Here is a 27,988-nt window from a genome sequence, read left to right on the forward strand (position 1 = left end):
TCAGTATAAAATTCTGGATTTATTTTTTTTCAATGGCAATTATTTTAGTTATGATGTGGAAACGGGGGATTAAAACAAAAAACAACCCACTGCTGGCGGTAGAGGCTCTGGCCGCAGCGTGTAAGGAGTTATATACAGAAGTGAACCGGTCACCAAAGTTCTATTGTGGGCAGATGGCTCGGGTCCTGCGGGCTCTTATTGCTGTGGGACGTCACGCTGCAGGGTTGGCACCAGTACGTCCTGGAGGAGCGCGACCCGCGAGAGACACTTCTATGGGGTAGAGAGGTGGAAGACGGCAGAGTGGTCAGTCCTTGTGCAATGTCTGGTGTAAATGGAGATACAGTGGCTTCTTGGTTAGCAGCTGCAGTTTCTTCCGTTTAAAGTCTGTCGGTTTCTTGTAGCTGCGATTAAAGGAGGAAAAACAAAAACCTGTTATATTTTTTATTAAGTGCCGATTGTCCTGGTATAGTGCAACAGCACCACCAGGGCCATCTTTTTACACATTATTTCAAAATTGCAAGACGTGTCATAAATTAGCAATTTCTGTTATATTAAGGAAGGGATCAGCAAAAACCCTTCCGTTTCTGATAATACAACGGTCACACCTTTGAAAGTCAATGGGGACGGATCCGTTTTTTATTGTGTCCGCTGTGGTTTGCTCTCCGGTACGGAAACACAACTAAATGGAACGGAATGCATTTTGGAGCATTACGTTCTCTGTTCAGTTATGTTTTGTCCCCATTGACAATGAATGGAGACAAAACTGAAGCGTTTTTTTCTCCGGTATTGAGATCCTGTGACGGATCAATACCGGAAAAGTTAAATGCAGGTGTGAAAGTAGCTTTAGTTAGGTAGATCTCCCAATTGTGGAGAGAGAACTTTGTACTGTTCTTACTGCAGTACAGGATTCAGACAGAGGCCCTGGGTGTCCAAAGGGCTTCTCTGCCACATAAAACAACAATACTAATATTATATGTAATTTTTAGGGAGTTAGGAAAAAGTAACCTTCCCTGTAGGTGGTCCAGTAACCCTCACTACAACGTACTGTACACAACTCATGAGCTATAGCCCAAGATATTGAAATGACTGTAAAATAGGTGGTCAGTGAATCATGTTGTAAAAATAGGATTTTTTGTGCTTTCCTGTAAAATCCTTTTCTCGCCGAGTTCATTGGGGGACACAGAAGACCATGGGTATAGCTGCTGCCACTAGGAGGCGACACTAAGCAAAAAAGTGTGAGCTCCTCCTCTCAGCTACACCCCTCCTGCAGACACTGAGCTAATCAGTTTGTACAAAAGCAGTAGGAGCAGCCAGGAGAAGCCAACAGAACACAATAAAAAGGAAGAAAACCGGAATATAAGAAATAAGAAAACAGGGAATATAAGTCACGGCTTAGGAAACTTCAGAAGAAGTGGAGAGCACACAGACTAATCCACAAGATAGACAAGAACGAGGACATGTCGGTCACCAGAAGCAACGGAGCGATTGTGGAAGATACAGGAGAGAAATACATAGCCTGGATCTAGAAGACTGCTATGGAGTGATGCCCATGGATCAAAACCCCAGGAAGAAAAAAACACAGTGGAATACCGATTGGCCCTTGATATCCAGGCGCCATTTTCAGTTTGTCTTCTTCCAAAGAACTGCAGATGTGACAAAACTTGGGGGAAGTAGTAGGGATGCCTGAAGGCAAAGGCCCCACACACCATACCGAACTGCCAGAAGAGAAGAACACTCCAGCGGGACCATGACAAACAAGTGAGGGCTAGAGAACCTGGAAGTCAGGCATGATAATGGCCCACAAGGAAAAAATTATTGAGAGAGTAAAGAAACCCAAAGGGAACAAGGCAGTGGAACCGACCTAAAAAAAAAGTGTCATCCAGGATCAAAAACGTCCCCTTCAGACCTACGGCCAAGGGAGTTTCTTCATAAGACTGTTCCCCCAGGAAAACACCAATGTGGTAAGCAGAGGCATGTAGAGGAGGACCTTAAATTCCAGAATAAGGGGGAGGCGATAGCAACAACTATGGCCTCTAGGGTCAGAGGAGAGACTCCACCTGAAAATGAGGACAACAGCAATAGCCACCAAGAATTGGTGTAGCGCAGAAGGAAGAAAACTGGCAATCAGAGCAGACGTTCCACCTACAGGAGTGTGAACGCCGGGCGTGCCAATGACAATCAACCAAATCATATTGCCCCTCATGGGGACTCAAGGCACGAGGAAAGGTTTGAGGTATGCCAACGGCCTGTTAGAAGCTGCGACGTAGGCGCCAGACACCAATCCAAACTAAGATTACCTGAGGAAGGGGGTAGTGTGAAGCAGTCACAGTATCCAGCAGTAGTGCCAAAATACCACCTATAACAGAGGATAAGGTGACTGTAGGTACTATGTCTAGCTAGCCACTAGGCCACCCACGGAACGGGATGCCATGCGACAAAGAACAAATGAGAGTAGTCGCGGTATACAATGTTGAAGCAATTACTCTACTTAAGAAAGAAGGACAGTGTAATAGAAGGAACAGTGGAATTACTCTGCTGACGGAAAAAGGGGAACCGAAAAGATGCACTACCAGTGGACCCTGTACAAGCACTACTGGTTGTGCAACTACTCCGTCAATGGGGGTAGGGTAATGCTACAGGATCTCTAACATGCAATTGTGGTGCAACTAATCCCCCAATAGAAGGGGAAAGCTGACAGGACAGAGGATATCCAGTAGGAGAGTAATCACTCCGCCTGCGGAAGGGTTAATGCAACAGAACGTATGGTATCTGGTGGAAGTGCAATACTCCGCCTAAGGAAGGAGGGTAATGCAACAGTCTGTACAGGATCCAGTGGTAGTGCAATTACTCTATAGAAGGAGGGTAATGCTACAGAATGTACAGTACCCAGAGTAATTGCAAACACTCCCACTACAGAAGGGAGGTAATGCTACCGGAAGCATAGGATCCAGTGGTAGTGCGCCGCCTGTGGAAGGAGGGTAACGCTACCGGATGTACGGTATCCAGTGGTGGTGTAAATATTCCAGCCATGGAAAGACGGCAATGCTACCGGACATATAAGAACCAATGGGAAGTAAACACTCCGCCGATAGAAGATTACTCTGCCCATGGAAAGAAGATAATGCTACAGGCTGTACAGTACCCAGTGGAAGTGCAATTACTCCTCCATGGAAGGAGGGTAATGGCAAGGGCTGTACAGTACCCCGTGGTAGAGCAAGTACACTGCCTAGGAAGGAGGGTAGCACTACAGGCTGTATGGTATCCAATGCAAGGGCAATTACTCCGCCTATGGAAGAAGGGTAGCACTACAGCCTGTACGGTATCCAATGCAAGGGCAATTACTCCACCTATGGAAGAAGGGTATGCTACAGAATCTACAGGGTCCAGTGGTGAGAGCACATATTCCGCCTAAGGAGGGAAGGGAATGTGACAGGACTCATGGAATTCAGTGGTAGTGTAACTACTCCGCCTGTAGAAGGAGGGCAAGTTACAGGGAGTGCGGTATCCAGCGGTAGTGCCAAGATTCCTCTTACGCTATAGGATGTATGTAACCAGCGGTAGGGTAAAGAAATTCAGCCAACAGAATGGCGTGGGAACTAGGTTCAGAAGGACCAGATAGCTCCAAGGGTTAATAATATATAAATATATATAGGTTTTTTTACATATAGCTCAGTTCTAACAAAACAGAGCTAGGGGAACTGAACCCACATCAGTATGTACTAATGACCAGCACTGTAAGCCTCAGCAGAGAGCCCAGTAAGCTCTTTCCTCAGCACAGTAGTACTGAGGCAAGGAAGGGGTTAAGCAGAAGGCAGGGGCGGAGCTTATTGGGCAGCTGGTGGGGTGAAGGCATGGGCGCGAAATTTGCGCACTCTGAACATACAGATCCCGCCCCCGAAACACGCTAGGAGATACGGCCTGGTAGGCTGCAAAGCCGGGGCCTCGAGTACAGACGGGGCCGACCGCAAGAACTTCCGGTTGGGGCGGTAATGTTGGGAGCGGCGCGTACTGGGAAACAAGGAGGCGGGGAGCAGGCGTACCGATGCTCCGAGTAGAAAAGCGGCAGCCGCCCAAGGAGACATGCGACCGCTTGGGATTGGCTCGCATGGAAGGGGATGGGGCCGGGGACTGGAGGTGGGACCGAGGCAGTGAGTCACCGGATAAAGGGGCCAAGGTCTGGGAGAAACAACATATATTCCTGTGTTCACTTAGAGAACACAGGGGAAGAGGGGCTCAGGCACATTGGGGCAGCAGGGAAGGTAGGTAATATACTTACCCAGACGGTTTCTGCCCACAGCAGTGTCACCTTCCTCAGTGTGCTGCCCCTTGGGGAGGGCGTCTACACTGGTAATACACTGGTAACAGGGGGGGGACTTCTGGAAGTAGCAGATAAGGTGACACTGTAGCTGGTGGGCAACAGCGGATTTGAGATCCACTGTTCTTCCTTGTTTTCCAGAGGTGGGGAACGAGCAGCAGGCTTGACGACCCACTGGTCTCCCCCCTCAAGTGTGGGGAAAACAGGTGGTGAGAGCTGAAAAATAAAACAAAAAAGGAAAAAAACTTTGGCAGACCTGCAGAAAAAATGTCTGCCTCCTACAGACACTAAGCTAAAACTGAATAGCTCAGTGTCTGCAAGAGGGGTGTAGCTGAGAGGAGGAGCGAACACTTTTTTTTGCTTAGTGTCGCCTCCTAGTGGCAGCAGCTATACCCATGGTCTTCTGTGTCCCCCAATGATATGGGCGAGAAAAACTTTATATAACTTCTCCTGTACTGATCCTGAGTTACATCCTGTATTATACTCCAGAGCTGCACTCACTATTCTGCTGGTGCAGTCACTGTGTACATACATTACTACTCCTGTACTGATCCCGAGTTACATCCTGTATTTTACTCCTCTCGGCTCTGCTATCTTACCTGGGTCATATACCCTGTACACACTAGCAGTATGGGGGTCACTTACAGTTCTATTACTATCTGGCCTGGTTTGATTTCATCCATTTCCATGAAGCCAAAACACTTTGTGCTTGTAAAACGCTTCTTCGGCTTGTAGTGCTTGAACTCGAAAAAAATTGCGGCCCCTGGAAACCAATACACAAGAGGTTAATGAACCTGAAGGAGCAAAATCATTCCATCTTCTGAATGATCTCCACACACGTATTAAGTGCCTTGTATTAACTTTGTCTACCTAATAAATGCCATTGGCTGAAGGGACAACCCCTTTAAGAGGTGCTCCTTTAAAAGGGTTGTCCGGGTTCAGAGCTGAACCCGGACATACCTCCATTTTCACCCCGGCAGCCCCCCTGACTTAAGCATCGGAGCAGTTCATGCTCCGATGCTCTCCTTTGCCCTGCGCTAAATCGCACTAGGCCAGTGATGGCTAACCTTGGCACTCCAGCTGTGGTAAAACTACAACTCCCAAGATGCCCCCCTTGCTTGGCTGCTCTCAGAACTCTATAGAAATAAATGGAGCATGCTGGGAGTCGTAGTTTCAACACAGCTGGAGTGCCAAGGTTAGCCATCACTGCACTAGGCAAAGGCATTTTTTGGAGATCTGGTGACGTACCGGGGCTCTCCATGAGGCTGCCAGGAACCCTTTTGTTTTCAATAACACAATGCCGGGTGGAAACTTCCGCCCGGCAGTGTGTTCGGTGACGTCACCGGCACTGATGGGCGGGATTTAGCGCTGCCCTAGCCAGTAAAACGGCTAGGGCAGCGCTAAAGCACGCCCATCAGAGCCGTTGACGTCACCGAACACACTGCCGGGCGCAGGGCAAGGCAGCGCATCGGAGCAGGAGATGCTCCAATGCTAGCCTCAGGGGGGCTGCCTGGGTGAAAATAAGGGTATGTCCGGGTTCAGCTCTGAACCCGGACAACCCCTTTAATAGAAGAGTAAAATTAAGAAAAAAAAATTATGCAACTTTGCAAACTGAAAAATCTCCCGTTTTGTGTGCACAGCTCCCATTCAGTTCTGTAGGTTTCCATGGTTACAAACCACTGTTATCTGCTCCTGCAGTCGTGTCTTCGACCTTATCGCTTTTCTATGGTGCGTAGATAAGCATGAAGGTATGGACTCCAGAGAAGACTACACAGGCTTTGTTTGTAGTCTGTAACCATGGAGACATATAGGTCTGCATGGGGCCTGTACACACAAAATAGGAGATTTTTCTAAAGACCGTTCGCAAGGTTGCATAATTTATTTATTTATTTTTATTCTACTAACGGAGCACCTTTTAAAGAGGACCTCTCACCGCTCCTGACATGCCTGTTTTAATAGCTCCATGCAATAACAATTCTGGGGCATCTATTCTTATGGCTCTAGGTTGTGCCGTTCCTTTATTATTCCTACTAGAAGTTATAATTGAATGGCTAGCAGTCTGCAGTAAGGGTATGAAGGAGCGGTAACAAGTTGGGGGGGGGGGGGGTCCCTGCACAGTCTGAAAACAGCAGCACTGATTGGATAGAGTGAGTCTGTGCTGGTGCACCCCCCAACTGGTTACCACCCCCCCGTACCCTTACTGCAGACTGCTGGCAATTCATTCATAACTTCTAGCAGGAATAATAAAGGAACGGCACAACCTAGAGCCATAAGAGTAGATGCTCCAGAGTTGTTATTACATGTGGAATACGTAAAGCTATTAAAACTGGCATGTTAGGAACGGTAAGAGGTCCTCTTTAAAGGGGTTGTCTCACTTCAGTATATGGCTCTACCCCACTCTCTCCATTTGAATGCAGTGATCCGTTTTGACTGAGAAATTGAAAGGGTTAAACGGCAGAAATTAGCATCCTCCTAACTTTACAGCCATTGCTCCATTCCCGATTGCTCAGGCATGCTGACAGTTTCCACGTGATCAGCGCAACCAGCATGTTCGTTACAATGTGGCAACTGCCTGCTACTCACGACAAGAATGCTCGCCAACTTTCCTCAGTCTTTTCAGAATTTCTTTCTGACGCACAAGGACAACCCCCATCCTCCTGCGCAGCTCCCTGATCACAGCCCATCAGCCCCTCCTCCGCTCGTAGGAGGCATGGCTGGATTTATGGCTCACCTTTCGTAAGTTTTTCAACATGCTTCTGGATTTCAATTTCAACATTAAAATGCACGTATGTGTCCTCCTTCCTGGCCGCCATGGGCGTGTCCTGAACGGGCGTCAAATCAATGCCGTTAAGATCTTAAAAAATAAATAAAAAATAAAAAAAAGCAATAAGAAAAAAAATAAATAAATGGTTTCCACTTATTTCTCTGCTCTAATCTTCTATTGTTGATGGGACCGGTTTTATAAATAGCATCTATGTCGACTATTTCTTGCTTTGAAGGCGGGAAATAAGCGGAGCTGCCGTCATAGCAAGAACAGCAAAGTCATAATAAGATGCACCAGCTTCAACTAGCCTACTTGTTGATGGTTTCCATGGAATAACTTATGCACCATACTATAAAGAACTGTAAAATAACTAAATAGGTTAAGATATATTATGAGGATTTATAGGCCATAAGAATCAAAAGGTGAAGCTTGAAAAATTAAAGTAAACGTCCACTTTTTACCATCATGTCATTTATTTTTTGGTCAAACATTTTGTGCTCATTAAATTTCTTAATATATCTTTATAGAGGCCTTAGCTCCGTTTATCTGACACAGAGCTCCAAATAAACCCCTGCATAAACAAAACATGAAAAGATAAAAATCTGGCTTCCTGTGGCCACCACTAGGGGGAGCTCACTATATGCTGTGTTTACTCTCCAGACTGTATACAGTAAAGCTCCCCCTGGTGGCAGCCAGAATAGTATCATATAACTATACAGGGGACTTGGGGCTGTGTATTAGAAAAACAGAGCTCTGATCCTAACGATATATTAAGAAATGAATGCTGGGCCTTTAAAAGAAAAAGCTGGTGCTAAAGGATCAGGCATTGACTTTAAAGGGAGATGTAAAGGCTGCAGATTTCCATCCCAAGCACTTGTTGTTGTGTATTTTGTGCAGACCTGATCTTATCGGTCAAGCATGTCCAGGCTCGGACTGTACATAAATGCGTTACTGTCTCTTTAAGAATGTCAATTGAAAAAAAATAAAAAGCCTGCACCAAAAGCCTAAGCTGGGGAGTAGAGGTTATGCAATGCATTGCTCCAGCAGCACGTGGTGTCAATCTGAATCCAAAGGTGTGGAGCAGTGAGCTCGCCAGATGACGAGATCGAGAGAAAATCTTCTGACAGCAGCTGTGGGAGCTTGGACTGGGAGGGCAGGATTCCCAGAAAGGGGCAGCCATGTTATAGCGCTCCCGAGAGGATGGAGGGAAAGTAGAATAAACGGCAGAACATAGTATTACAGTATTGCAGACGCTGAGATATTATAATACAGGCCTCGAAAGATTTGTAATTTAAAAGGGGTTCTACAGTAATTTAAAAGTGATGATCTATCCTCTGGATAGATCATCAGCATCTGATCGGCGGGGGTCCGACACGCGGGATCCCCACCGATCAGCTGTTTGAGAAGGCAGTGGCGCTGGCAGTAGTGCCATGACCTTCTCACTATTTACCACAGGCCCAGTGACGTCACGACTAGTATCACTGGCCTGGGTGGGGCTAATCTCCATTCAAGTGAACAGAGCTTAGCCCCGCCCAGGCCAGTTGATACTAGTCGTGACGTCACTGGGCCTGTGGTAAACAGCGAGAAGGCCGCGGCACTACTGCCAGCGCCCCTGCCTTCTCAAACAGCTGATCGGCGGGGATCCCCGGTGTCGGACCCCCACCGATCACATGCTGATGATCTATCCAGAGGATAGATCATCAGTTTAAAATAACGGTAGAACCCCTTTAAGGAGCCGCATACATTATATCATTACAGATGAAGCAGAGCTGAACTGGTCCATTAAAGGGGAATTCCGGTCATAAGCAATTATCACCTCCCAGCAGGTTAACTGCTAGCTCAGAGGAGGTCTAATCACTGGGATCCCCATAATCATAAGAAAGGGGTCCAGTATCCAACCCCCTTCCCCCCGCCCTGTTTAAATGAAGTTGGGGGTCGAGCATGCACACTACCACTCCATTCAAACTCCGTGAGACTGAGGGAAAGAGTACAGCGCCTGGCCATCTCAGCTAGTGCCATGAGAATGAATGGAGCAGCAGTGCACACGAGCTGGGAGTCGGGCAGAGGAGACCATGCTGCTGCAGCAGCCATACTGATGTAATCTAAGATCTTGGCGCCCCCTGCTGGAAAAAGATATTCTCATTAATAAAAATAAAAAATAAAAAACCCTGAAGATATGGATTCAAGAGGAGAGCAGATTATATGTGTAATACCTCATACGTCATAGCTCCCTATACAATAACAGTCCATGCGGCCTCCCATACACAGACCACATGTGTGATGTCACCGGACCACTCACCCTTCACGCTGACCGTCATGTAGGGGTCAATACACTGACCAGCATCCTTCAAACCAATTTTCTCAATTCGGATGGTGAGGAGGGTCATGCCAGGCTCGGAGGGCAGTCTGGGCAGGAGAGTTCCTGGGATAGTAGGAGGGAAAAGTTTAAGATTTTGGTATTCCTGTAGGAAATTATTATTAGGCGATAGGATATGAAGCATTTACATCTTCACATGACTGCGTGGCGCTTACCGTCTACCAACCCCCTGCCCAAACAGGCATCCAAAAAAAAAAACACACATCAGAAAGTGAATTCTTAGTATTTATTTAGTGAGATAGGTATTTGCAGTTTCTACATTGGCCACTAGATGTCAGCACAACAAAGCCCTCATTGGAGAAAAACCTAACCTTGCTTTACAGCCTACAGTGAAACGGTCACTAGCAGGCTAAAGGTTTTAAGGGGGTTTTCTATGAACATACATGGCCATTGAAGGGTCCACCAGTGAACACTTTGGACCTTATATTCTGCTACTCAGATATCCCCAGCAGGCCCATAGAGAATGGAAGACATGGGACCCCATTCTCGTATGTGGAAGGACCCCCACTAATCTAGCAATTACAACTGGCTGTTACTGGAATACTCCTTCGGAATTTGGAGTAAAAAAACGGTGCTCCGATGCTCATGAAGATATACTGTGAACCTAATAGACCTTGTTTACGGCGGAGTTACACTTTAATCAATTGATTTGATTAAAGAGAGGCTTAAACCACCAATCTAGACCGCCTTGTCCAGAGCACACATGCTGGGGGGAGGGTTAAACTAGCAAAATAAAAAGCGTAATGTGTCCATACCTTGGATGGCTCCTTTAATGGGTGGGACACATGCAAATGAAGAGGCCATGCGGGGTGATAGGCGGCGCCAAACACAACGATGGGAGCACAACCACAGAAACGAGCAGGAGACAGAAACACAAGGAGGCAGATTGATCAGAACAGGCGGCATGACAGGAATACATGGCGTTACACGTCACGAGCTGTGAACCCTCCAAACGTGGTGACCCCGAAATACGCCATATACAGGCAGCCACGGCTACCCCCCGTAATAATAATGTCCCGTATATGGGAGGATTGTGCCCACTGCCGTAATACACATATTTGTATCGGTACTATGTCACACCTTCAGACTCCACTCTCACCCAGAGCTGCATTCACAATTCTGCTGTCTCCCCTTCAGGATATCGCAACGCCACTCCTGTAGTTCCTCGCACAGCAAGGATAGGAAAGTCCACGTGCAAGGATTTGTTTCAACTGTAGGGGTTGGATGGCATGTCACTATGATATGCCAACCCTGTATGATCGGTGGGGGTCTGATCGGCGTTGCCCCCCTCCCCTTCCCGCTAAGAACCCCAGAGAAGTCACCATGCAGGGCTCTGCTGGACCTAGACGACACATCCTTACCAGGTACTCGAGCAGGGATAGAGTCCGCAGAGCCGACCCCAGCGCCTCCTTCCTCTTCCTCCTCCTCCTCCTCCACTTCTAAATTCTCTTCTTCTCCTGGAGCCAAAATCCTCCTACGGAGCAGAATTATAAAAAATAAAAACCTAAATAAATAATATCAGTACAGAGCTGCACTTCTTACAGCGCCGGTCTGCTATATTAGCGCCCAGGACGCAGGTGGGCATTTCTAGTGTAAGGGCGCCACCAATTGTGCACTAAACCCAGAGGCAGTATAACATGGAATAGGTGAGAAAAGAGCAGCGGAGAGCCAACGTATACTTACGTGCAGGTGGGTGACCAGGTGACTGCAGAGAGTCCTCCCCCATTTCCAAAACGGCTGCAGCTTTCTGTGTTGTTCCAGTAGAAAGAGCAGCTCTGGAGCACAAACTGTTGCTCTCATTAGTACTGTGCAGACCGAGGAAAGAGAAGCCCTCGGCCAATGTAAAGCCGCTGTATACCAGGTGGGGGAGAAAGGTTAATACAGGGGCTACACAGCACCATGTTGGATCCGCATCCGTTTTGCGGTCCGCAAATGACCGATCCGCAAAATATGGATGCGGGCCATCTGCACCCCGCACTTTTCGCGGTCCTCATTGTAAAAATGCCTATTCTTGTCTGCAAAACTCATAAGACTATGCTCTACAATGTATGGCGCACGCATGTGGACGGCACACGGAAGACATCTGTGTTGTGTCCGCAATTTATGGGTCCACGTGCGAACCTCGAAAAATCAAGATGGGACCAAAAACATGGTTGTGTGAATGTCATGTTACTAATCGTGGGGACACGCTAGCCAAATGGTGTGTATACGGTACTTTTGCATCTGGTAATTTTATAGTTCTTTTGCATCAAAATGAATAGAAAACTGCCATGTCACAGATAGTTCTGATTAAAGAAAATCTACGACGGTGTATGCACATCTAAGCAGATCTATACGTTTCCATGGTGACGGACTAATATTAAACTATATAAACAAGAATAAACCGCAGTCACGTGTCACAGCACCCCCTACTGTCTGTATGTAACTAAGACGACTGCAGTGACTGCCAGATCAGACTACACGGGGGTTTGTTTGTAGACTGTTACCATGGCAACGCATAGGAGCTGCATACACAAAACGGTGCAAGGATTTTTCTAATCAGAAAAAAGATCAGTAAAACCGCTCTAATTCTTGTAAGAAGAGATGAAGGCGGTCGGGGATGACATGGAGGGGGACACCGGGGGAACAGACGGTGACGGACAGCGCCGGACACTGCGGTCTCTATGGAAGCGTCGCTGGTGACGTCGGGGCAGAAGATAATACGGATCACTTCTTACATGTATCAGCTTAATCAGCGGAAGGAGAAAAAAAAAAAAACACAAGGGGAATGTGATCCGATGACAGATGGGAAGCAGTAATCCACGCTGGGGTCTAAATAGGTCACCCACTGTGCAGGCTGAAGATCAAGGCGCACCTGTCAGGCTCCGTTCACACTACTGCTTGTCTTAACCCTTTAAAGGAGGATGCTGTCCAGGTACACGGGGGCTCCGCAGCCTGCAACACTGTTGTGAAACTACAAATCCCAGCATGCTTCAGTCACTTCTATGGGAGTTCTAAGAACGGGTGTGCCTGCTGGGAGCTGTAGCGTCACAACGAGTTCTGCAGGCTGCTGACCCCTGATGTGCACCAATACGGATATACTGCGAAACATGGCAGGCGCAGAATCCAAAGGGTGGAACATTTTTAATAAGATCCGAATCCAAAAATTATTTTATCCCAAAATATATCTAAATCAATGATATAAAAATGTAAAAAAAAAAATGGCTCAGAAGGTATCCATTAAAGAGCATCTATTAGCAGGATCAATCTTAACCACTTCCCATCTGGGCCATTTGCCCCCTTCCCTTCCAGGCCTAATTTTGCAAAACTGACATGTCTCACTTTATGTGGTAATAACTTTGGAACGCCTTTATTTATCCAAGTCATTCAGAGATTGTTTTCTCGTGACACATTGTACTTCATGATAGTCATAAATTTGAGTCAAAATATTTCACCTTTATTTATGAAAAAATCCCAAATTTACCCAAAAATTAGAAAAATTCTAAATTTTCTCAATTTCAATTTCTCTGCTTTTAAAACAGAAAGTGATACCTCATAAAATATTTATTACTTAACATTCCCCATATGTCTACTTTATGTTGGCATCATTTTGGAAATGTCATTTAATTTTTTTATGACATTACAAGGCTTAGAAGTTTAGAAGAAATTCTTCAAATTTTTAAGAAAAATTGCCAAAACCCACTTTATAAGGACCAGTTCAGGTCTGAAGTCACTTTGTGGGGCCTACATAGTGGATACCCCCATAAATGACCCCATTGTAGAAACTACACCCCTGAAGGTATTCAAAACCGATTTTACAAACTTTGTTAACCCTTTATGCGCTCCACAAGAATTAAAGGAAAAATGGAGATCAAATTTTAAAATTTCACTTTTTTGGCAGATTTTCCATTTTAATCCAATTTTTTCTTTAACACATCGATGGTTAACAGCCAAACACAACTCAATATTTATTACCCAGATTCTGCGGTTTACAGAAACACCCCACATGTGGTCATAAACTGCTGAATGGGCACACGGCAGGGCGCAGAAGAAAAGGAACTCCACATGGTTTTTAGATGCCATGTCCCATTTGAAGCCCCCCTGATGCACCCTTACAGTAGAAACTCCCAAGAAGTGACCCCATTTTGGAAACTAGGGGATAAGGTGGCAGTTTTATTAGTACTATTTTTGGGTACATATGATTTTTTGATCATTCATTATAACACTTTATGGGGCAAGGTGACCAAAAAATTGGTTGTTTTAGCACAGTTTCTATTTATTTATTTTTATAGCGTTCACCTGAGGGGTTCAGTCAAGTGACATTTTTATAGAGCAGATTGTTACGGACGTGGCGATACCTAATATGTATACTTTTTCTCATTTATTAAAGTTTTACACAATAATAGCATTTTTGAAACAAAAAAATTATGTTTTAATGTGTCCATGTTCTGAGAGCTATAGTTTTTTTTTTTTTGAGAGATTTTCTTATGTAGGGGCTAATTTTTTGCGGGATGAGGTGACTGTTTTATTGGTACCATTTTGTGGGACATACGCATTTTTGATCACTTGGTGTTGCACCTTTTGTGATGCAAGGTGACAAAAATTGCTTGTTTTGACACAGTTTTTTTTTTTTTTTTACGGTGTTCATCTGAGGGGTTAGCTCATGTGATATTTTTATAGAGCTGGTTTTTACGGACGCGGCAATACCAAATATGTCTATTTTATTTTTTCTATTTTAAATTCTTTTTTTTTTATTCCTTACTTGGGGACCTTTTTTTTTTACATGTGAAACTTTTTTTTATTTTATTTTTTCAACCCTTTATTTTTTATTTTATTTTTTTTACACTTTTCGTCCCCCATAAGGTCATACAAGACCTCTGGGGGACATTTGCTTCACTTTTTCTTTTCTTTTTCACTGTTGATTTCTCCTGTAACTGGGGCTGACATAGTAGCCCCAGTTACAGAAGAAATGCACCCCCCAGAGAGGCTGTACAGCGCAATACTGAGCTGTACAGCCTCAGTGCAGGGCTGATCGAGGTCTCTGAAAGACCTCACACAGTTCCTGCACGCTCCGGTCCCGGCAGACACATGACCGCCGGGCCGGAACAGGAAGCGCATAGCGCTTCCTGCTCTGCAGACACAGCGCTCGGGGAGCGCTGTGTCTGCAGTGATCTAGAAGGCAGGGACACCTGGGAACTGTCCCTGCCTTCTCTCTGGGTTGCCCTGCTGTCACTGACAGCGGGCAACCCGATCAGCAGCTGCACGATTAGCGTGCAGCTTCTATTTCTGAAAGGACGTTTTAAAACGTGCTTTCAGAAATAGAGGTCCACCCATAGGACGTTTATATCCTATGGGCGGACGTAAAGTGGTTAATAAACCAGGCATGCTGGCTGGTAGGGTTGATCCTGCCGAGTGAAACAACCTCTCTCTAGTTTAAATCTGTGGCCCTGTTTTTGAGAAATGTGCGTTTTATTGATTATGCTAATAAGGCCGTCAGCGCACTGAGGGGTGGGCCTAGCCCCTCGGAGCACTGCTTCACCTCTGCCTTCCCCCCTTGGCCACTCCCCCTCCTGCCCTTATTATTCCATGCATGCGCCCCTGATTCTTCAATAGGTGCATGCCATATTTTTTGGCATAATTTGCAACATTTTCTTACCACATTTCACAGATGGCGTGAGAAAGGGCGGTACTTAGTAGGTTGGGGGTGTGGCCTCCCGTCAGATTTACTATAATTTACACCAGAAACGGCCATAAACTACAGCTGAAATCTATGCCTGTTCATCGCTGGAGTAGATTTCAAAAATCCGCAGCATGGTGGATAGCATGAAGAGGCCGCGCCTCATAGGGAATCTGACGCATTTCGCGCCAATGGGCTTTTAGACTATATGCAATGCCGGTCTAAGCGTATCTGCCCGGCGGGTCTAATCCTCGGACGGATCTACAGGAGAGCAAAGTGAAAACCTGCGACGAACCCATGGCGCTGCAGCCCATAAGCCAACATGTCACCACTCACAGATACCGGAGTCTGCACCTACCTTAAAGAAACAGGTTGAACATCAAAGGGGAATTCTTTATTGTATGTCAGGAGGTTGTCCAGTACTAGAGGGTAAGAGAACAGAAAGAGTTAAGGGAAATCGAAAAAAACAAAAAACATAAACCACTGCATCAAGGGGCGGTCTGATTTATGGAGTGACCCCCTGCAAAATTATTTTTTTACATGTGATTACATTGGAGATTACCAGATAAAAGGAATTTCACTGTAGTATATGCATCTCCCGACCCGAAAATGGGCGGAGCTTTGCAAAACTAATCATGCCTCCAAACTGAGCATCACAGGGCAGGATCAGGACGGCCCGGGAGTATGAATTGGCTGTACAAAAAGCGATAAACCTTGAGAAGACCTGCACTGCCCCCCTTCACAGAAATGGTCGGCGGTGACAACGGCGCTGTGGACGCTTCTGGGAGACACTCACTTGGTTCTAGTTTCTTGATGTCCTCCAGCTTGAATCCTTCTTGAGACTGTGTGGACTGCAGAGAGGACAGAGAAAGGGTTAATGGATCAGTGACACATCCCTGCTGCAGTCACACAAACGCCAAAGCCCCCCTCCCCTTCCCCTGCAAAAGCCAACGTCAGCCCAAAAATCTATAGACGTCCTGCAGGGTCACCAAAATACCCACATGTGGGTGAAAACGTGAACGCGGCTAATCAAAAGTCAGATTTCGGCTGAGGTATGGCAGCTTCCGGAGAGGATGACTGATGCGATGTCCCGGTCCCCCATGACGACTATTTCACATCACATATCTCCAGCGCTGAGAGGTCTACATCCATGACTGATACCAGATGCAACTCTGATTCTGGGGGACTACTGGTATGGCGAGCCACGGGGAGCTCCGGCGGTCCTAGTAGCAGACATCAGCTATAACACTACAATAATACACTCCGTGCCCAGCACAATATTGGCTTTTCCTGGAGCCCACACCCTTCAAGCTGTGATTGAGGTTACACTAGGGGCCATTCATTCAGGGCCTGCGGTGGTGGCCTGCGGCCAGGCATCTGTCAGTGCATAGAGGCTGTCAGCAAGGAAGAAACCACTCCGTCAATGTATACACGGTTCAGCTCCACTTAGGCCTCCGCCCAGACCAGAGCCACTAAGACCTGTGGTGGAGAGCCTTGGTCCTGATGCACCTGACGTTTATGGCTTCCTAAGTCAAATGGATGTCAAAAAGGAGGGGAACGTCACTACAGAGACTGTCAAAGCAACCTATTTCTAAAAGGGGTTGTGTCATCTGGGACTTTGACTTTGGTGGCATGTCCTAGCGATATGCCATCAGATAGGTGCGGGTCCCTCCAGATCTCTAAAACAGGTCCCCGAAAGTGAAGGAGAGCGCACCGGAGTTCTAGAAAGAGCCAAGCTCGGCTATTTTCGGAAGTCCCATAGAAATTTACGGAGAGAGCACCGCACAAGCATGGCCACTGGAAATGGCAGAGCCAGCACTCGACTATGGAGAGCGCACCGGAGCCATGCACACACAGCTGCTCTCCGCTCACATCAGGAGTCCCGTTCTGGAGACCCGCCTCTATCTGATATTGGTGGCATGTCCTAGCGATATGTCGCCAATGCCTCAGATGAGTTAACCCCTTTAAGACAAAGCCATGTGACATAATGGCACTATGAATGGAACTTCCCTGGGGCCCGGTCACTGCAGTCACAGAGCTCCAAATACTTCACATAGACAACAGAATTGTAACTGGCTGCAGCCACCACTAGAGGGAGCTCACGAGACTCCTAGTGCAAGCTCCCACTGAACTCAACAGAGCTGCATAAATCTCTGGACAGTGAGACCCCTCCCTAGTGGCAGCTGCAGGCAGTCAAAACATTCACATTGGAAGGGGTTGTCCAACCAAAATGAAAAATGTATGCAAAAATAAATAAAAAATAATAAATTGAAAAAAATAAAATAAAATCACCTTTTGAAAACCCTGCCGTTCCACTGTGACGACTGCAGTCAATCACTGGTCCCAGCAATCTTGTGTGCAAGGTCGCATACGTTCAGAGCAAAATGAAAAAAAAAAAAAAAAACTGACTATGCAGACATAAAACCTACCTGCAGGGCGGCGCTGCGCAGCTCGAGGCATGTTGAAATTTTTCCAATTGTTTTCTGCAAAAAAAATTGTAAAAAAAAAAAAAAAAAAAAAAAACTGATTAGAAATATCTAGCGTGTCGTCATTCAGCTGTACACAGTCTATACATGTCTCCGCTCTACCACGCTGCCATATATCATCTGATGTGGACTAGACGCCCCTCAAAGAAAATCAGAGGCAGATAATTGGAAAGAGAGAAATATGAAGGCAGCTTTGGATGTGACTGGAGGCCAGGACTGAGATTTATCTTGTTGTATGACATCCAAAAGTAAAGTCACATTTTCAGAATTTCATGGTCGGGGACTGCTGCAGACCACCCTTATCCGAGGAGGAGTTGGACTCCTAAAATCCAGACTGTATCCTGACGGCTGGCCGTAGACATCAGATCTTTCAGCGTTCACGTAAATATCTCGACAGGATGGAGATAAGCGACCGACGGACACCTATGCTGCCGCTTATCCCAAAAGAAGGGTTCAAACCCAACCTCTCGACCAGGCGCAGTACGTAGAGAGAGCAGGAACAAACACGGATGCGTTTTTTTTTTGTAGAGGCCTATAAAGCATCTTATCAAAGGGAATCGGCGAAATCACACTCTCCGCTCTGCTACTCCGCTTAGTCTGATTAATACCAGGTTACAGGGGGAACGGGCAGATTCGGAGTAACATTAACCCTTTATGTGCCTGCAGAAAAGACATAAACTGATCCAAATACCCAGGTAAAAACCACTGAGAGAGGCCGGGGCAGAAAAAACAAATGCCCCATGACAACTCTACTGGTGGGTGCAACTGTGCCCTCCACCCCGAAAGGTGAAGATGAGGACTAGAAGAAAGGACCCCCCTCCCACCTTGCACCTCATACAGGGGACACAGTCCCCCTGTATTTTCTGTCTTATCTCCCGGGGACAATCTTTTCTTCTTCTACATTTGTGAGATTAGGTAGAGAACAGTGTTGGGGGAGGGGGTCTTCTCCGCCAAGACATTACTAATATCAAGCCTGCATCTTATTTAGGTCTCCTCGTGTAGCGATAGGACGAGAAGACAATTTAACATTCTTGAAAGATATACAGGGGGTCCTGCTCTCTGCTGAGAAGGGGATACATTGTATCCCGGGTAGACAATGCTGGACTCCAGACTGATACATTGTAGCAGCAGCTGCTGATGTGTTTAGCTCTCAGAGCATTGCCACCAGGACAGCAGCAGCGACAAGACTGGGGGAGGGGGTCCTGCCTATGTATATAACATGGATGTATACGGGCGCACCGGGTCCGTGCTGAAATGTGGAGAGGACGGCTCGCTTCATGAGGCTGGGTGCGGCCGCTCCTCAGGACACCGATGAATAATGCCTACTGGGGGCCTGCCAAGATCTGATCCACTTTCCATATACATTCGTCTCAAACAAATCTCCAAATCCCTGAAAAGTCATAAAGGCTCGGAGCTCTCGTGGTGTGCGGAGAAAGGCTGTGTGTAAAAGTTCACGAGAGCGGTGAAAGCGTTTAGAAAGCGAGTGCGAGGGTTCAGTAACTTCCTCCAGACGCCCCCACCTCTAACAGCAACTTATCGGGGGTGTCCGATCTCTATGGCCCTAACTATCGCTAATAACTACAGGAGTGTAGCTAGGGGGCAAACAGGGCACGTGCCACAGGCGGCATTAGGGTGGCAGGGAGGCGCCGGCCAGGCAGAACAGGACTTCAGCCAGTGTCGTATGTGCCGGCTGTGTCCGCTATGCTGGAGGGTAAGTGGTATGTTTCACTGGATGGTTCTGCAGTCTCCTCTCTGTGTTGGGCATGGCTGGTGTCAGCTCGGGCCCCTGCATGCTGTGCTCCCCGAGCCCAACATGGCCCCCTGATCAATAGCTGCGCGCCGACGGGAGGACAGCGCCCGAGCTGCGCGCCGACGGGAGGACAGCGCCCGAGCTGCGCATAGAGCAGAGGCTCGCGCACGAGCTGCGCATAGAGCAGAGGCTCGCGCACGAGCTGCGCATAGAGCAGAGGCTCGCGCCCGAGCTGCGCATAGAGCAGAGGCTCGCGCCCGAGCTGCGCATAGAGCAGAGGCTCGCGCACGAGCTGCGCATAGAGCAGAGGCTCGCGCACGAGCTGCGCATAGAGCAGAGGCTCGCGCACGAGCTGCGCATAGAGCAGAGGCTCGCGCACGAGCTGCGCATAGAGCAGAGGCTCGCGCACGAGCTGCGCATAGAGCAGAGGCTCACACACGAGCTGCGCATAGAGCAGAGGCTCACACACGAGCTGCGCATAGAGCAGAGGCTCACACACGAGCTGCGCATAGAGCAGAGGCTCACACACGAGCTGCGCATAGAGCAGAGGCTCACGCACGAGCTGCGCATAGAGCAGAGGCTCACGCACGAGCTGCGCATAGAGCAGAGGCTCACGCACGAGCTGCGCATAGAGCAGAGGCTCACGCACGAGCTGCGCATAGAGCAGAGGCTCACGCACGAGCTGCGCATAGAGCAGAGGCTCACACACGAGCTGCGCATAGAGCAGAGGCTCACACACGAGCTGCGCATAGAGCAGAGGCTCACACACGAGCTGCGCATAGAGCAGAGGCTCACACACGAGCTGCGCATAGAGCAGAGGCTCACACACGAGCTGCGCAATGCCCTGCCTTCATGTATGTAGGAGGAGCTATCAGTCATCTGAGGGCAGTCCACACCTGATCACACCACTGGTCGCGAGTAGAAAATGGCTCAGCTCCACCTTCCCTCCAAGCAAATGTCACAGAGCATGCCCCCAACACCTTCACAAAACAATGAGTTAACATAAAAACTGATAATATCTCTTTAAAATTTTAGGAAATCAGGACTTGCAATTTCCAAGTGATGTCTGATACTGTAATAAGAGCGTTAATGTTCCCAAAGACGTGGGCGGCCGGATGACACTAGGATGAGTGGTCATGCTATAAATCTCACTTATCCTCAGGTTTCCTTTGGACAACTGCATGTAACACAGAAACCAGAACCATATGTCCCTCACACACAATCTGCAGGTGTCAGTCAAGTCCTGGCCTCCTGACAAAGCATCTATCAGAGGCTCAGCAAGGGCCCGACCCTCAGGAGCCCGTGGGCCCGTCAAAGCCCCTAGAGGAATTATTACTTGATGTGTCTTTCCTGTCTAAGTCCTTTCAGGGTCTGAGATAATCTTTCAAGAATGTTACATTGTCTTCTCGTCCTATCGCTACACTAGGAGACCTAAATAAGATGCAGGCTTGATATTAGTAATGTCTTGGCGGAGAAGATCCCCCTCCCCCAACATTGTTCTCTACCTAATCTCACAAATGTAGAAGAAGAAAAAGAAGACCGTCCCCGGGAGAGAAGACAGAAAATGTTTGACCCGCAGGGCAGTGAAAGTCTGATAGACACCTGATGAGCCTACAGGAGAAAAGCCACAAGCCTACACCGAAATCTTACTACTGATATCATACTGACACAAAGGTCATCACCTACACGGTATAATTCCAGTATTATATTATACAGGCAGTATTATAGGAGTTATATTCTTGTACATACGAGCAGTATTATAGTAGTTATATTCTTGTACATAGGAGCAGTATTATAGTAGTTATATTCCTGTACATAAGAGCAGTATTATAGTAGTTATATTCTTGTACATAGGCGACAGTATTATAGTAGTTATATTCTTGTACATAAGAGCAGTATTATAGTAGTTATATTCTTATACATAGGAGCAGTATTATAGCAGTTATATTCTTGTACATAGGAGCAGTATTACAGTAGATATATTCTTGTACATAGGAGCAGTATTATAGTAGTTATATTCTTGTACATAGGAGCAGTGTTATAGTAGTTATATTCTTGTACATAGGAGCAGTATTATAGTAGTTATATTCTTGTACATAGGAGACAGTATTATAGTAGTTATATTCTTGTACATAGGAGCAGTATTATAGTAGTTATATTCTTGTACATAGGAGCAGTATTATAGTAGTTATATTCTTGTACATAGGAGCAGTATTATAGTAGTTATATTCTTGTACATAGGAGCAGTATTATAGTAGTTATATTCCTGTCCATAGGAGGCAGTATTATAGTAGTTATATTCTTGCACATAGGAGGCAGTATTATAGTAGTTATATTCCTGTACATAGGAGGCAGTATTATAGTAGTTATATTCTTGTACATAGGAGGCAGTATTATAGTAGATATATTCTTGTACATAGGAGCAGTATTATAGTAGTTTTATTCTTGTACATAGGAGCAGTATTATAGTAGTTATATTCTTGTACATAGGAGCAGTATTATAGTAGTTATATTCCTGTCCATAGGAGGCAGTATTATAGTAGTTATATTCTTGTACATAGGAGGCAGTATTATAGTAGTTATATTCTTGCACATAGGAGGCAGTATTATAGTAGTTATATTCCTGTACATAGGAGGCAGTATTATAGTAGTTATATTCTTGTACATAGGAGGCAGTATTATAGTAGTTATATTCTTGTACATAGGAGGCAGTATTATAGTAGTTATATTCTTGTAACTCACAGTGTAAATTCTCTATCAGTTTGCCTTTGGAGTGTGAAAGGTGCAGGAAGAACATGACTCCATGCATATGTTGCCCTTGGTCATATCTGAACCCAGGACAGTGTGCTCTAAGGCAAGAGCCTTGATCGCTGAGCCATTCAGTGGTAGTTTGGTAAAGACATAAAAAAAAAAACCAGTCTAGCTGTTGAATACTCTTGAAAAGAAAAAAGTTCCCAGAAATCAGAACATTAAATGTTGTCATCAGAATGTCAGTAGTGCAGCCTCAGGCTGTGGGCCTGCAGAGTCTTACAATCACATTTCACCATAAAGGCAAGTTATTGAAAAACAGTTTTCACAATTTTAAATGGTTAAGATTTATGCACACTGAGAACGACCACAGTTAAAGGGGTATTCTGGTTACTGTATATTAAGTTATCCCCTATCCATGGCCTTGGGGATAACTATTATCCTATCGCTGGGACCCCCACTGATCACAAGAACGGGGGGCCCTGCAGGGCTCCCGTTGTTGTGATGGGTGGGGGTCTCAGCTGTGGATAGGGGATAACCTAAAGTAATCGGAATACCCCTTTAAAAATAGGTCGTCCCATCTTGGACATTGGGGGTATATTGCTAAACGCACAGAGCATGTGTGGAGAGACCCATAGACGTGAATGGAGCGGTGGCCGCCAAGGGGCTTCCCATTAGTTTCAATGAGACTTCCGATATTAGCAGAGTGCTCTCCCATAGAAAAGAATGGAGGGTGGCCGCGGATGCACGGTGTACCCTCCGTCACTTTACTGGACTCTCACTTATTAGACATTGGGGTCATATCACTAGCAATATGGGCCACATTGTCCGAGATGGTACAACCCCTTTAAGGGTAGAGTTTCACTGGCAGTTTGGAGGGGATAATTTCGGATAATAATACCACGTTGATGACAGACATAAAACCACTTGCCTTCTGGTCCTCGGTGAAGTCGGACGAGTTGGCCGGCGTCTGCGCTTCCTTCTGTAACTGCCGGGCTAATCTATAAAGACACAAAGCACACGTGTGACCAGATTTTCAGTGACAGGCAGTATTCAGTAACCAGCTCCAAGTCTATGGACGCCCCCTGCGCTCTGCCCTCCCAAGAATGTATGACATTAGGGCCTCATTTGCTCAAAATGGAGACAAAAACAGGCCTTGTCGCCTATAGCAACCAATCACAGAGCAGCTTTCATTTTTCCAAAGCAGTTTAAGAAATGAAAGCTGCATCGTGATTGGTTGCTATGGGTGACTAGGCCTGCTTTCCTCTCCCTGTTATAGAATCTGACTTGACGGATTTCACCTCATTTTCCATCACTTTTCGAGTCAGGAAAGCTTTACTTAACGACACACAATTGATGCAATTTTCGAAGCCACGCCCACATTTCCTTCATGACACAGGCGGGCCGTATTGACGTCAGAAAACCCTGTTTGGTCGACTTGTTTTATCAAGAAGCTAGAACCAGTGGGTGACAATTAAAATGGCGGTACTTCTCTGTTCACATAGGGGGAGATTTATCAAAAATGGTGCAAAGGAAAACTGGCTTAGTTGCCCATAGCAACCAATCAGATTCCACCTTTCATTTTTCAAAGCTCCTTTGGAAAATGAAAGGACGAAGCAGATTGGTTGCTATAGGCTCTATACCATACAACCAATATGGCCGCCCTTACAGCTCCCACTTGGATTGTCACCAGCTTTCCCCAAATCAGATAGCTCTCTGGAACTAGTTTTTACACAAGAAGACTCAAGGATTCCAACATGGCCGCTCTTCGCACACTCACACAGCTTGCCGCCACCCAACTTTGCCATAGACACACATACCTAAGCCAAAGACTGTCTCATATAATCCCCCTCTCTTTTTTTAAATGATCCGCTGCAGTAATGACAGCAGATCTCGCTAACCGCTTCGTAGATGAAGCACCGATAGCTGTGCGCACGCTGTCCCTTTTAGGCCTTTTTCACACGACCGTATGGCTCTTTCAGTGTTTTGCAGGCTTTTTTTTCTGGATCAGTTTTTCCGTTTTTGTTTCCGTTGTGTTTCCGTTTCGTTTCTCCGTTCCGTTTTTCCATATGGTATATACAGTATACAGTAATTACATAGAAAAAATTGGGCTGGGCATAACATTTTCAAAAGATGGTTCCGCAAAAAACGGAACGGATACGGAAGACATACGGATGCATTTCCGTATGTGTTCTGGGTTTTTTTGCGGACCCATTGACTTGAATGGAGCCACGGAACGTGATTTGCGGGCAATAATAGGACATGTTCTATCTTTCAACGGAACGGAAAAACGGAAATACGGAAACGGAATCCATACAGAGTACATTATGGTTTTTTTGCGGAACCATTGAAATGAATGGTTCCGTATACGGAACGTGAAAAACAGCCGGTAAACGGGGGAAAATAAAAAACGGTCGTGTGAAAGAGGCCTAAGTGTGATTCAGCGGTGGCTAGTGGCTGCATAGCAGGGATGTAGTGTGAAAACACGCTGCCCATCTGTGTGTGGATTTCTTCTCTTATTCACATCCTGTTGAAAGTCTCCACCCGAAAACAGCCAGAGAGCCTGGGTGGGAACCTGAGCAAATAATCCTGCAACTGACAGGACTTCAGAGGCTGGAGGAAATGGCTGTGCAGATAGAGTGTTACTGTGTGCAGCCCGCTCTGCTATGTGCAGGGCGGACAGAGCGCTGCCAGCAACGCAGGGAGCTGATCAATGGCCGCCAGTGAGTCAGGATCAGACAAGTCTGCCATTCGGAAGCCCGGGAAAGCTGGGTGGTCGTCCCTGTGGGAGCGGAGAAGAATTTGGGAAGATTTGGATGGACAAAATAATAGCGGTTACCAATACCCAGTGACAGGAAAGTGGGGAGAATGCAGCATAACTGGGCAGAGTGGAGAGTCAGGACTCTGGGAAAGCTGGGTGAGAGCTGTAATGAGATATACTGATTGATTAGCCTGAGTCATGTCTGTATTATGGCAGGACAGACGTGACCAATCAATCCTAGAAGCACCGCTCCCCCTGACCCAGTGACTAGGACCCTTCAATGGTTATTATCCACGGGCCGATAATCGGCCAAACAGCGCTCGTTCCTAACCCATGGCCCGTGTAAATATGGCGGCGATCAACTCGTTCATCAGCCGATCACATGCCTAATAATCAGTGTGGTCAGCAACACATCCCTAAGCAGGAAGATGTGCTGCAACAATATGCAAACTGTATGGGGGAACGAATGATCGCACTTACGATCATTCATCCTCCATACAGTCTGCATCAGCACATGTAAAAGGCTGTTTAATTAAGCCACTAGCATCAATCGGTGCTCGTTCCAGACTGAAATCGCCCCAATCCTCATGGTCACGTGAGGGACACAGGTGAAAGGCTTGTCACAGATAACGGTCCTGATAACGAATAAACCGCGTACCTGTGTGTCCATCACGTGACCAGCACAGATCCAATAATGAAGGTTCTCATTCACTGACAGTAAGCAGATGGTTTGCTAAGAGCCATTAAGAGCAACCAATGAGATGGAGTTGTTCATGACCAAGTATTAACAGGCAGCGGCAGGGCTTTAGCTGCTCCTTCCTGACCTCATGCTGGTCTAAGCTTCCAGAAAACACTGCACAGGTGAGTGACTTCTAATAAAAAGGTAGGTGTGTCCCAGCATTCATTACAGTATCACTGCTTCATGTCAGCGGGAAGCAGGATTAATTACCCGGGAGAGTCACTGACCCGGCAAAATGAAAGGAATCTGAACAGTACATATTCACATATGGGAAGATAACCCCCAGCATCCTATAGCTGCACCCATATAATGACAGGACAGAGAAGGGTGAACTGGCGTCTGCCAATATCCGCTTATGGTCAATGGGTACAGGTACAGGAAACCAGTATATACCCCATAAATCACACCAGTACACATACAGAAGTGGAGGGCCAGGGTAATAACTGGTACCCAGCAGAGGCACTGGGACTAAGGAGGGGGCACAATATCATAAATATGGTGCAGGTAACCCCCAAAGTGCCTCTGTACCCCAGACGTTACATTGTATACATATAGAATGGGGGGTAACCTCTGTACCCCAGAAATTACACTATATATATAGAATTGGGGGGGGAATAACCTCTGTACCCCAGGTGTTAGATTGTATACATATAGAATTAGGGGTGGGTGACCTCTGTACCCCAGAAATTACACTGTATACATATAGAATGGGGGGGAGGGGGTAATATTAGGGTTGAGCGAATCGGGATTATCTGTATCCAAACCCGGTTAATTTAACAACGTTGTTAAAAATCTCATTTCCGTCTTACTGTAAAATGTATGTCCTCCGCGGAGGTCTTTCCGAAGTTTCTGCAAATATCGCGAGTCTTACTTTATGTCGCCTCTATCACACGTCAGTTCGTTTATTGGTAGAAATTACTGTAACAAAATACGAAGCTGATCGCGGTTTCATTAATGAGGCACGAAGGCGAGTAGTTTCCTACAGTAATTTATGCCAATAGATGAACTGACGTGTGATAGGGGCGACAAAGTAAGACTCGCGATATTTGCAGAAACTTCGGAAAGACCTCCGCGGAGGACATACATTTTACAGTAAGACGGAGATGAGAGTTTTTACGTTTTTAAATGAATCGGGTTGGGATACAGCAATACAAATCTCATTCGCTCAACTCTAGGAAGGACCCAGAGGTATATGGAACAGGAAGGATGGGGAGGGGGTCTCCCCCTGCAGACAGGGAGTATTGGGGAGGGGGTCTCCCCCTGCAGACAGGGAGTATTGGGGAGGGGGTCTCCCCCTGCAGACAGGGAGTATTGGGGAGGGGGTCTCCCCCTGCAGACAGGGAGTATTGGGGAGGGGGTCTCCCCCTGCAGACAGGGAGTATTGGGGAGGGGGTCTCCCCCCTGCAGTGACACCTGTAGACAGGGAGTATTGGGGAGGGGTCTCCCCCTGCAGTGACACCTGTAGAACTCCCCCTGCAGACAGGGAGTATTGGGGGAGGGGTCTCCCCCTGCAGACAGGGAGTATTGGGGGAGGGGTCTCCCCCTGCAGACAGGGAGTATTGGGGGAGGGGTCTCCCCCTGCAGACAGGGAGTATTGGGGGAGGGGTCTCCCCCTGCAGACAGGGAGTATTGGGGGAGGGGTCTCCCCCTGCAGACAGGGAGTATTGGGGGAGGGGTCTCCCCCTGCAGACAGGGAGTATTGGGGGAGGGGTCTCCCCCTGCAGACAGGGAGTATTGGGGGAGGGGTCTCCCCCTGCAGACAGGGAGTATTGGGGGAGGGGTCTCCCCCTGCAGACAGGGAGTATTGGGGGAGGGGTCTCCCCCTGCAGACAGGGAGTATTGGGGGAGGGGTCTCCCCCTGCAGACAGGGAGTATTGGGGGAGGGGTCTCCCCTGCAGACAGGGAGTATTGGGGGAGGGGTCTCCCCTGCAGACAGGGAGTATTGGGGAGGGGTCTCCCCTGCAGACAGGGAGTATTGGGGAGGGGTCTCCCCCTGCAGTGACACCTGTGGACAGGGAGTATTGGGGAGGGGTCTCAGCAGGCGGCGCCCGGCAGCACTGTCTCCACTTACATCTGATACTCATCTATGGCCTCCACCAGTTGCCCCCACGAGTCGAAGTCCGTGCCCTTCCTGAAGCTTGCGTTCCACTTCTGCAGGGTCTTGCTCAGGTCGCTCATGGCTGGGGCAGGACACACCCAGCCCGCCAGGGACTAGCTCGCCACCACTCAGCTGTGCATCGTCCAGGAAAGGTACAGACGTCCCGGGACCGGTCCCGCCGCTGCCTGCTGGTGATGCTCTCGCTGCCCCTCCTCCGCGGCCAAGCCCATCACATCGAGAGACAGGAAGCTCCACCGCCCATCCCCAGACCCAGCCCTTCCCGTCCCTAAGCCA

General features: G+C 47.2%; 1 protein-coding gene across 2 annotated transcripts; it reads right to left on the minus strand.

The window, feature by feature from the left end:
- Positions 1-27,949, minus strand: AIDA (axin interactor, dorsalization associated). Of its 2 annotated transcripts, XM_044291393.1 has the most exons (11): positions 27,668-27,948; positions 23,028-23,097; positions 17,542-17,595; positions 15,909-15,963; positions 15,471-15,534; positions 10,818-10,930; positions 10,212-10,223; positions 9,379-9,501; positions 7,047-7,169; positions 4,961-5,078; positions 1-401 (listed from the first exon to the last, which is right to left on the minus strand). In XM_044291393.1, the coding sequence occupies exons 1-11, from the start codon at positions 27,772-27,774 to the stop codon at positions 305-307; spliced, it is 936 nt and encodes a 311-aa protein (XP_044147328.1). In that variant the 5' UTR covers positions 27,775-27,948; the 3' UTR covers positions 1-304. The 2 variants fall into 2 exon arrangements, with proteins under 2 accessions (XP_044147328.1, XP_044147329.1); XM_044291394.1 differs by lacking the exon at positions 10,212-10,223 and having other exon boundaries at positions 27,668-27,949.
- Between the last annotated feature and the right edge of the window lie 39 nt (positions 27,950-27,988).

Source organism: Bufo gargarizans, chromosome 4 (assembly GCF_014858855.1).
Source record: "Bufo gargarizans isolate SCDJY-AF-19 chromosome 4, ASM1485885v1, whole genome shotgun sequence".
Taxonomy (NCBI): domain Eukaryota; kingdom Metazoa; phylum Chordata; class Amphibia; order Anura; family Bufonidae; genus Bufo; species Bufo gargarizans.

Bases quoted from the DNA above. Each gene is read 5' to 3' on its own strand.
- AIDA (XM_044291393.1), bottom strand. From the start codon at position 27,774: ATGAGCGACCTGAGCAAGACCCTGCAGAAGTGGAACGCAAGCTTCAGG. The intron at 23,098-27,667 runs GTAAGTGGAGAC...GTGTCTTTATAG, and splicing joins GCCATAGATGAGTATCAGAT to ATTAGCCCGGCAGTTACAGA. The intron at 15,964-17,541 runs GTAGGTTTTATG...TCCTCTCTGCAG, and splicing joins TGCGCAGCGCCGCCCTGCAG to TCCACACAGTCTCAAGAAGG.